Here is an 11,564-nt window from a genome sequence, read left to right on the forward strand (position 1 = left end):
AAGGAGCGCTATGTGTTCTTTTGGAGCCCAGATTTTGCTGGATTGGTTTTCGGGTGCCATGTTGCATTTGCAGAGCCCCAGAGGTATCAAAGCAATGGAAACCCACCAGAAGTGATCCCATTTTGGAAACTACACCCCTCAAGGAATTTATTTATGGGTGTTGTGACCATTTAGACCCCACAGTTTTTTCACAGAATTTATTTGAATTGGGCTGTGAATTAAAAAAAATTTAAATTTTTTCCAATAAGAGGTAGTTTTGGCTCAAAATTTCTTATTTTCACAAGGAATAAAATACCCCATTTTGTTGCCCAATTTGTCCTGAGTGTGGCAATACCCTATTTGTGGTGATAAACTGCCGTTTGGGCCCATGGGAGGGCTCAGAAGGAAAGGACCACCATGTGGCCTACTGGGAATTTTCTGGTGCGAAGTCATGTGTACAGAAGCCCCTGAGGTATCAGTACAGTTGAAACCCCCGAGAAGTGACCCCGTTTTAAAAACGACACCCCTTAAGGAATTCATCTAGAGGTGTAGTGAGCATTTTGACCCCACAGGTATTGTGTAAAAGATAATGCGCAACAGATGGTGCAGAGTGAGATTTGCAATTTTCTATATATATGCCATGTCAGTGTCCGATATATTGTGCCCAGCATGTGCCACCGGAGACATACACCCCATAAACTGTAATGTGGGTTCTCCCGGGTACGGCAATACCCTACATGTGGCTGTTATTAGCTGCCTAGGCACACGGCAGGGCTCAGAAGGAAAGGACCACCATTTGGCCTACTGGAGCTTTTCTGGTGCTAAGTCTTGTACGCAGAAGCCCCTAAGGTACCGGTACAGTTGAAACCCCCGAGAAGTGACCCTGTTTTAAAATCTACACCCCTTAAGGCATTCATCTAGAGGTGTAGTGAGCATTTTGACCCCACAGGTATTGTGTAAAAGATAATGCGCAACAGATGGTGCAGAGTGAAATTTGCAATTTTCTGTACATATATGCCAATTCAGTGTCCGATATAGTGTGCCCAGCATGCGCCACCGGAGATATACACCTCATAAACTGTAATGTGGGTTCTCCCGGGTACGGCAATACCCTACATGTGGCTGTTATCAGCTGCCTGGGCACGCAGCAGGGCTCAGAGGGGAAAGATGAGGAGGGGTAAGCTGTGCGAAGTGGATCAGAGCGAGTAAAACTGGGGTAAATTAAAAATAAAGGGATGTATGATAAATTTGAAAACACTCTTTCATACAGAGCTCTGGTTTTTCGGGACACGCGTCACATTGATATATTGTGTCCCTCCTTATCCCCCTCTTATAGCAGACTTTGCACCTCTTTTGACTTTTTCCCTTCTTGCCAGTTTGGGGAACTTCTCCTGGAAAGTGTTGCCCTGGTACGATGCCTGTGGCCCCGCTTCCAGAAGTACTGTAGGGCTTCAGGACTTGATCTGACAAGTCCACCCCTCCCATGTACCTATTGTAGTCCAGGATAAAGTCTGGTTTGGGGGTCTCTGTACTGGTACCTCGTACTGGTACATGGGTACTGGTGTGGCATCTCCCTTGTCTTGTACTTGACACACAATATGTTGCTGCTAGAATGTGCCCTGCTCTCACCCCTTCTTGTTTGCCCAAGCAGAGTCTTAGGGAGGCATCTCAGATTTCTTCTAGCAGTGCCGCATGCCGCAGGACTTCTGGAAGCGAGGCAGTTGAAGAGTGGGACGCTGGTATAAAAATTATGGAGGTAGAGGTGGTAACCCTGGTCCAGCAGTGGGTGCACCAAATCCCACACAATTTTTGCATTAACTCCCAGTAAGGGGGCATTCTGGGGGCTGAATACTGGTGTCCTTCCCTTCATATATCCTACATTTGTAGGTATACCCTGATGCACTCTCGCACAGCTTATACATCTTCACGCCATACCTTGCCCTCCTACCCGGCAGGTACTGGCGGAATTGAAGCCTCCCTTTAAAATGTACCAAGGACTCATCAATAGAAATACACGTCTCGGGGGTGAATGCTTGGGAAAACCGGGCACTGAAACGGTCTAATAGGGGTCTCCGTTTATACAAACGGTCAAAACTGGGGTCATTTCGGGGTGGGCACGGCTCATTATGAGTATAATGTAAGAAGCGAAGTATTGCCTCATTTTTATTTTATTTTTTAGTTTCCAGCTCCGTTCTGAAGTTGCTTTGAGGGGCCCATATATTAGACACCCTTATCAAACACCCCATTTCAGAAACTAGATCCATCAAAGTATTCACAACAGCATTTAGAAAGTTTATTAACCCTTTAGATGTTTCACAGGAACTTTAGAGCAAAGTAGAGGTGAAATTTAATTAATTTAATTTATTAGGCACCATGTCCGGTTTGAAGAGGTCTTGTGGTGCTAAAACAGTGGAAACCCCCCAAAAGTGACCCCTTTTTGGAAACTAAAGACCTTGAGGAATTCATTGTAGTTTTCTTGGGGTGCATGCGACTTTTTGATCAGTTTTTATTCTATTTTTAAGAGGCGTGGTGACTAAAAAACAGGAATTTTACTATTGTTTTCTATTATATTTTTTTTTTACAGCGTTCACATGCGCTATAAATGACATATTCACTTTATTCTGCGGGGTGATACGATTACGTCGATACCAGATGTTTATAGTTTTATTTTATGTCTTATGGCGTTTGCACTATAAAATACATTTTGTAAAGTATAATTTATTTTTTGTGTTACCTTATTCTAAGAGCCATAACTGTTTTATTTTTCCATCAGGAAAGCCGTGCGAGGACTTATTTTTTGCGTAACGAACAGTAGTTTCGATCAGTACCATTTTTAGGTACATGCGACTTTTTGATCTCTTTTTATTCCATTTTTTGGGAGGTGAAGTGACCAAACAATTGTGATTGTGGTACGGTTTATTATTATTTTCTGTTACGGCGTTCACCGAGCGGGATAAATAACGACATTGTTTTGTAGTTCAGGCCGTTACGGACGCGGCGATACCAATTATGTATAGTTTATTTGTTTATATATTTTTATTATTAATAAAGGACTGATAAGGGAAAAAGGGGGATTTTTACTTTTAGCACTTTTAAAACTTTTATTTTCTTATTTTTACACAACTTTTTTTTTACTTTTTTACACTTTTTTTACTTTGTCCCACTAGGGCATACGTAGTGCAGTGTATTAGAACTGTCAGCTGTTCGCTGACAGCAAGCATAGTGGGTCCTGAATTTGTCAGGACCCACTAGGCTTCCGTTGATGGCGTAGCCAGAGTCCATTGTTAGGATTCTGGTTGCCATAGTAGCCATCGCGGCCCGCTATCGTGTAGCAGGCCGGCGATGGCAGCTTAACCCCTAAGAAGCCGCGATCGCTATTGAACGCGGCTTCTAAGGGGTTAATCGGCGGGGACCACCGCGATCGGTCCCTGCACACTAAGCTGTGATAGCCTGCTGTCGGAAACAGCAGGTATCACAGCTCAAACACGCGCCGGGGAAAGATGGCGCCGTGTTAACTCAGGTCAGTACTATTACTGAGCTGAGCGCGAACGATGCGCTCAGCAGGACGTAATAGTACTGACCTGAGCGCGAAGGGATTAAGCGGTTACTTTGGCTGTGTGCATATCTTCCTGTTGACCCTTGTAGGTACACCACACCTATGGACTTTACCATGTAACTACACACTGACCCTGAATCTTCAGACACCGTCCTTATGATCAGTATTTGATGACCAGATTATAAGAGAGAATTTTGCAAAATTGGTGGCATCTTTTGCTGTTGCAAGCTGTAAAAAAGAAAAAATGTATTGGTTTTTAACCTGTCCAACGCTCCATGTTTTTTTCCAGGACAGACAGTTCCTTCAATTTCTTTGCGTTCTTCATCATCTTCTTCTGCCAAATCATCATTTATATCATACAAGCAGTTGGCATCCCTCACTGGGGAGACAGGTGAGATTGAAGTTCTTCTCTATTGTTCTCCTTCTCCTTGCTATTCTTGCTTATCTCACACCTTTCTGCTTTATTGCAGTGGCTGGATAATAGCATTGACAATTGTAGGGACTTACCCTGCCGTTGCTGGGATAATGATGGTTGTGGCGTCATTCTTTACAGTGTGTGCCCTCTTATCCCTGTTCCTGCTGAAGAAGGTGAGTCTGAAATATATTATACACTAACCTCTCTTTGTGGAAGTTGTAATAAAAATGACATATTTTGTGGAAAAAAAAGTTCCATAAAGGGGCATTACGACTTTAATGTCAATCTCCACCTTTTAACACATATTGTTTTTAGGTCAAATTCTGTTCGGATTCCGTTTTTCTGATACATATTTCCAAAGCCCCTGTATAGATTTATAAGATAACATGCTGCCTGCAGATATGCGTGGGATTAGGAGCTCTGGAGCAAAAAAAAAAAACAGAGCTCTGACCGCTTTAAAGATATATTCTGAAATTAGCACAGAATTTTTAACATATTTAAATGAAAAACTCCGTGATCTACAAGGGTCAGCGAGTCACTTTAATGTAGCCATATATATGTTCCATTTTTATTTTTTTAACATTTTTCTATGTATGGTGGCTGCCCTGCATTGCATAAGGTTTACTGTTGGGGGAAACCTAGATTGGACGAGTTGGACTTTTTTTTTTTTTTTCCCCTCTCGTCCCACGTAGCGTGAACACTGCAGAATTTCCGTATTGAAAATCTGTGCTGAAATTCCGCAGCATTTATAGTACCGGCAAAGCGGATGAGATTTAGAAAATCTCATGCCCACGGTGACGTTAATTGACCTGTGGTGCGGAATTTAAATCTGCAGCATGTCAATTTATGCTGCGTTTTCGTTGCTTTTTTTTTTTACTGGTTTTCCCCATTGAATTCACTGGGGATGCAAAACCCGCAACAGAAAGCCAAGTTTTGCGACTCCTGCAGCAGAATCGGGGGAAAAAAAATCATACTTACCCAGAACTCCCTGCTTCTTCCTCCAGTTCGGCCTGCTGTGATCACGTTTCAGCCCATGTGACTGTTGCAGCCAATCACAGGCTGCAGCTTCACGTGGCCTGCAACGTTCTCTTAGGAGGCCGGACTACGCGCAGAAGAGAGGGCGGGGGGGGGGGTAAATGTTATGACATGTATGGCTTTCAATACCTGATATGTGTTTCAAGCTGTTTTAAAACTGTAGTGACCATGTGGCAGATATTTTTTGGGCTTCCGATCTGTAATCCAAATGCAGAACACTGCAGTCAGTCTTTTCCCACCCCAATATGTCTGATAGCAGTGAGCAGAAGACTCTTCTTTTTTTTTTTATTTTGACTACTGTACTGCAAAATGAGATGATCTAGACTTTTTAATGTTGTTTGGTGTTTTCCTTGCTTTTTAATGTATTTATTTCTCTTCTTTCACAGGTTCACTCAATGTATCGCAGAACAGGTGCAAGTTTCCAGAGAGCACAGGAAGAGTTTTCACAGGGTGTCTTTACTAACCGCACAGTTCAGAATGCGGCTACCGGAGCGGCAACCGCTGCTGCCAGGGGGGCATTCCAGGACAACTGAGCATCTTCATTCCATTACTTCTCCCTTTTTTACAATCTGACTATTTCCCTTCTCCCTTTTACTTCTTCTTCTCCTGAGAAGAAATCCATTGTCCCTCTAAAGCAATTGCCTCTGTTATGCTTCTGGTGGTTGTACCCAGCACTCCACATAATTCCACTTCCACCAAGAGACTGTAATTCTACATATATATGTACATAAATATATATATATATTTGGATATGAAAAGATAATTTACTTGATGCTTGACCTTTTTTATTTGAGGCTGAATTATTATTTTTTATTTGGAAATGGGAACGATCTGATGTGTCTATAAAAACACATAACAATCTGCGCTAATGAACTGCTTGTTCTATGTTGACACAGCCCAAGATGTAAAATATGTAGATTCCTCTTCATCCTCTTGTACATGTTTTCTGTCATTGTATTTCTTAGTTTGCTGGAATGCTGAAGAAGCCATTTTATGTACCAGTGTTTCTTTCAGTAGAGGCTACAAGATGGCGGTTCGGATTTATCAACGGTTTGGCCATTCCAGGGATAATGCTTTTTAGACATTTAAAGACACAAATCGTAACCTATAATCACTCCCGTCCATGCTGGCACGCTAGCCGTTCATTCACCAGGTTTTCTTAACATTGAGAATAACATGGCTGTGAAAATGCCCAGGCCTGAGCAGTGGACGGTCTTTTATAGGTACAAGTTACAAACTAAATAAACTAAATTCACGGCTGTGTAGGCAACAAACTGACTGCGCCAGCTTTATATAATGTTAAACTGTTGTTACTTCACAGAACCTAATGAGTGAAAATCTAAATAAATCTATTTTCTACAATGATACTTTGTTTTGTTTCCATTATTCAGCGTTAATGTTTATTATGGTATTCCGTGTCTAACAGGTCGCGTATACCCTTATCCCTATAAAAGCAGCAATAACGCCTGGATTATGGATTGAAGCAGGAAAAGTTGTTCATTGTTGAAGAGTGATGTGTGTACGTCACCTTTGCGTAATGGGGTATTCAATTCTATTCCTTAATGCGAAACTGTTCGCTACCTGTTGGGTCCACCATCTTGGAATCTTCCTGCCATTAACTTTGTGTGGCTGAATCTGAGCTGAGTATGCACGGGCCAATTGGGAATTTCTATTCTCGGCCTTAGGGCTTATTCAAACGAACAAAGTATACGTCCGTGTGATGGCCGTTTTTTTCTAACGGCCGTCACACGGCTACATGTATTTCAATGGGGCTGTTCAGACGGCCGTTGTTTTAAACGGACCGTGTGAAGGGCCCGTTAAAAAATAGGACATGTCCTATTTTCGTCCATTTTCACGGATCCCTCAATAGACAAGTCTGAGGGATCCATGAAAACGGGTGCAACTCGGATGTGAAAAACAGCAGTTTTTTGCATCCAAGTTTGCACTGGTTCGTAAAAGGCATACTAGATCTTGGTCATGTTGGTGCTTGCTGTACTACAGGGACAGAGCAAAATTACAGGATAGTGGCATGAAAAATCGCCTAGCCTCTTTTGCATTAGTCATTACAGAGTTCCAAATTGCCTCTGGAACTGAAAACTGGAAAAGAACTGTCTGGAGCTTTATCAAATTGGTTTCTATGGTTGAGCAGTTGCATAGAAGTCTTTAAGATAATCATCTGCAGTTGCAAGTGTCGGCCGGAGTGGTGTAAAGCAGCCGGACTCTGGGGCAGTGGAAACGTGTTTTTTAGAGTAATGAATTATGTTTCACTTTCTGGCAGTCTGATGGATAAATCATGTTTGGCAGTTGCCAGGAGAACATTTCCTACCAGAATGCTTAGTGCCTCCTGTAAAATTTGGTGGAAGAGGGATAATGGTCTTGCGGTGTTTTCAGGGGTTGGCCTAGGCCCCTTATTTTCTGTGAAGTATAATTTTTATGCTACAGCATACAATGACACTTTAAACTATTGTATGCTTCCAGCTTTGTGGGAACAGTTTGGGGAAGGCCTTTTCAAACACCTTTAGGGTGAAGTAGAAAAGAGATATTGAACCAGGACCTCTCGTCCAACATTAGTGTCTGATCTCACAAATGCCTCTTTGCTGAATGGGCACAAATTTCAAGGCAGACACTCCAAATATTGTAGAAAGCTTTCCAGAAGAGTGGAGGCTTTTATAGCCTCAAAAGGGGCCCAACTCCATATTAATACTAATGGTTTTAAAATGGGATGTTCAACAAGCTAATATAGGTAGGAAGGTCAGTTGTCCACATACTTTAGCCATATAGTGTATTTAAAAAAATAAATAAATAAAATAACTCCTCTAACTTAATATTTTATACTGACATGTCAGAAGTTTTGATCGGTGGGGGTCTGGGTGCTGAGGCCCCCCACCAATCGCTGAAACAAAGGGGCAGAAGCGCTCAGCTGTGCTCTGCGGCTGTGTTGGTATCCCTCCGGCTCTTCTCAGAGACCGCATTCGCTGAAGATGGCTCAGAGTGAGTTTAAGCCAGCGGATCCTCACAAGTATGAGCTCCATTTGTCTTTCAATTGGGATAGTCCGCGAGAATCCTGAACATGCTCATTATTCTCGTGGATGTTTTTTTTTTTTTTTTTTTTTTTTTTCCCCTTCTGTGGTGTGTCCACAAATCCACATGTTTTTCTTCCTGAGCAAGTGAATGGGGTATAAATGATAGTCGGTAAGTGGTCCGTATAGGACTTCCGTTTGCCACCCGGAAGTACTTCTTGTTGTGAAACAATTGTTTTTTGTTTTTTTTTTGGTCAGCATCACTTAGGAACAGATGCATGAAATCCGGATACATGTGGCTGGTGTCCATACGCTGTGTTTTGTTTTTTTTTGTCGTTTTTTTAGGTTTTTTTTGGTTTTGTTTTATAGCCCACATTGACTGATGTGTGAGTCTCCTCTGCAACTCTTGACTGTAAGGCTGGGTTCACACACAGTTTTTTGCAGGAGGAAATTCTGCCTCAAAATTCAGTTTTCCTCTGTCTGCACGCCAATTTTCGCTGTGTTTTTCGCCCGTGGCCATTGATGTCAATGGGAGGTCAGAGGCGCAAACGCCCGAAGATAGGGCATGTCCCTTCTTTTTCCCGCGAGCTGGTTATTCCACTCGCGGGAAAAAAATATCCCCTGTCTCCCATTGAAATCTATGGGAGGAATTTTCGGCCGTTTTTTGGTGCGTTCTGCAGCGCGGTTTCCGCGTCAAACAACTCTGTGAACTCCCCCCTAATGGTGCAAACTGCGTGTGGGAAAAACGTTTGTTTGAGTTATGCCATTGAGTGCTATGGGTCTGTGTGCAGTCTGTTGTGGCGTAGGACCGTACACTGACAAATTACTAGTATTAGCCCTAAGGCTCTTGCATAATAAGGAAATTAATCTAGACTAAGAATTTGTTATAAGGCATAAGTATAGAGTTGTATGCGTTGATGGACGTTTGTTTGTTGTTCTTTAAAGGTGTGAAGTTATTTTATTGTTTTTGCCCTTTTCTTTCCGACCGGTCCAAATGTATAAACTGTGTAAGTGTATATCCATAAAATTGGATCCATTTGCCATTATAGACAAAGTATAGTGTTTTTTTTGTGACTGAAAAATGTAGTTCCCTATTCTTTTTAGTACCCTCAAAAAGGAAAAATAATATGTACACATACATAGGTGTAGACCTGGCAAACGTTTGCCAAACTAACATATTTTTGGTTTACATATGAACAATGTAAACCTATGTTTGTCACATGTATACCTAATAGATAGTGTGAACAGAGCCTAAAGCAGTTCAATGTTAGAATCCCACAAAACAATGGGTGAATCACATATTGGAGCTGCAGTCACACTTTTTGGTATGGAATTGGGTGTGAACTAAAAACTTGCAAAGTAGAAGGTTACAGAGGGAGTTACATTAGTGTCGGTGTTCATTTTACATTGGTATATTATGTATGTATCATAGCCAAAATCCAAAAGGGGTTCTCCAGTTTAAGAAATATGGGTTATTTTACTAAAAGTGCTTATTTTTGCAATCTACATGTATGTTTATACACCAGACTCTATGGACACCCTTCATACAGAGTTACATGTACACAGCCCATTTGTATACGTTAGGGCTTTTCCACACGTAATGGAACTGCTGCGTGGTTTCCGGACGGAAAAAATATGCAGCAGAATAAAGTAGCAGCAAAATGGGTGAGATTTAACAAATTTCATCCACACGCTGTGTAAAATCTCTGACCAGAAATTTACCTGCGGTGCGTATTTTACAGCAGCATGTCAATTCCTGCTGCGGAAAGTGGACTGAATTGCTGCGTTTTTGAGAAGAGATATCACCATTTCCCAGAATTAAAAAAAAACACCCAAAAATCTGCACCATCTTCTACAGTCAAAAACGCAGGAAATGGTGCGGTTTTTCCGCAGCGGAACGTCTGCTAGTTTTAACGGAAATGCTGCAGAAATTTTCTGCAGCAGTTCCGTTACGTGTGTACTTCAGTTTTTTTTCGGCAGGGTGCTATCCGTTGTTTTAACTGATAGCAACCTGACAAATTCATTTCAATGGGGCCATGCATACTTCCGTTGTTTTAACGGAACCGTGCGGCCGTTCCTTCGAAAGTAGTGCAGGTCCGACTTCTGCCTGTTTTTGACGGAACAGTTTCGGCCTTTGCATTGAATTGGTCCGTGAAACAACGGGTTGCACACGGAAGCCATCCGTGTGCAGTCCGTGTGTGACAGGACCGTTATTAGTGGCCGTTCAACGGCACACGGAAGTGTACATGAGGCCTAAGTGTTTAAACAAACTTGTTGCATGCACAGCACAGTCCCAGAGATCTCAGCTGGGGATTGAATTCTCAATGAATATATATCACATTGTTTCAATACCTCCAATATTAAGTCAAATATCATTTCAGAGCTGAGAGAACTGTTTTTCCTTTTGCGTTCCATACTTCTGTAAGCACAGTTTGATAGTTATTTGTGTTATTTCTTCACATTCCTGTTTATCTATAAGTGTCATTATCTCCTTAATGACTAAAATAACCTACTTAGATCTGAGTCTCCTGCAATGTTCAATAATATACATATATACCTACACCAGATATTGTCAGACTTCTATTCAATGTTGACAATGAAATGAGTGGATGATATATTGGAAGGTCTACTATGAAGCAATTGTTGGCATTTGGGTAGACACAACACACCGTATGTACTTTACTCAGTCAGATGTCACAACGCTCTGGACACACCTATGGTAAAAATGATTTATTTTTTTTAATTTTTTTTAAGCATGTCATTTCTAACCCTGAAAAGGCCGTTACTGGGCACCTTTGGCAGACAAGTGCCATACGCTTTTCAGCAATACTCTTTGGACATCTGCCACACTAGGTCTCAGTAAAAATACATATGTAAGATTTATCTGTATAATAAAAGAAGTGACCCTTAGTCATACATGGTGTTAGAGCTTGTATACAGAGCTGTATCCAGTCACCACTACCTTGGAGTCTAGTAATACCGATCACCGCCATCAGACCTCTTAACATACATGTAATACTTGGCTGAATGTATGCGATGGTGAGAAGATGAGTCGTTGTCAGCAATGTTCCCTCGAAGGCCTCATGCAGACAAACGTATTTTTTTCCTCCCATACATACTGGCGTAAATATGGGTCCGGTGTCACCAGTATTCCACCCGTATTTACGGGCACGTTTTCGCTGCAAAATTGCACTGCAGTAATCGGCAGCCCCTTCTCTCTATCAGTGCAGGATAGAGAGAAGGGACAGCCCTTTCCGCAGTAAAAGTAAAAGAAATTCATACTTACCCGGCCGTTGTCTTGGTGACGCGTCCCTCTTTCGTCATCCAGCCTGACCTCCCTGGATGACGCGGCAGGCCATGTGACCACTGCAGCCTGTGATTGGCTGCAGCGGTCACATTGGCTGAAACGTCATCCCAGGAGGCCGGGCTGCAGGAAGAAGCATGGAGTTCTGGGTAAGTATGAACGTCTTTTTTTTTTTTTTTTTTTTTTTTTACAGGTTGATCTATATTGTGATCGGTAGTCACTGTCCAGGGTTCTGAAAGAGTTACTGACGATCGT

At 42.0% G+C, this 11,564-nt stretch overlaps 1 protein-coding gene across 1 annotated transcript in view; it reads left to right on the forward strand.

Moving 5' to 3' along the window:
• The window catches only part of SCAMP2 (secretory carrier membrane protein 2), a 43,646-nt gene extending 37,294 nt beyond the window's left edge, over positions 1-6,352 (forward strand). Inside the window, exons 7-9 of the mRNA XM_075857801.1 lie at positions 3,825-3,926; positions 4,006-4,123; positions 5,372-6,352. Of these exons, the coding sequence (XP_075713916.1) occupies positions 3,825-3,926; positions 4,006-4,123; positions 5,372-5,518 (367 nt within the window). The 3' untranslated portion in view covers positions 5,519-6,352. The remainder of the gene's footprint in view (positions 1-3,824; positions 3,927-4,005; positions 4,124-5,371) is intronic.
• The last annotated feature ends 5,212 nt before the right edge of the window (positions 6,353-11,564 follow it).

Source organism: Rhinoderma darwinii, chromosome 3 (assembly GCF_050947455.1).
Source record: "Rhinoderma darwinii isolate aRhiDar2 chromosome 3, aRhiDar2.hap1, whole genome shotgun sequence".
In the NCBI taxonomy this organism is placed as follows: Eukaryota; Metazoa; Chordata; class Amphibia; order Anura; family Rhinodermatidae; genus Rhinoderma; species Rhinoderma darwinii.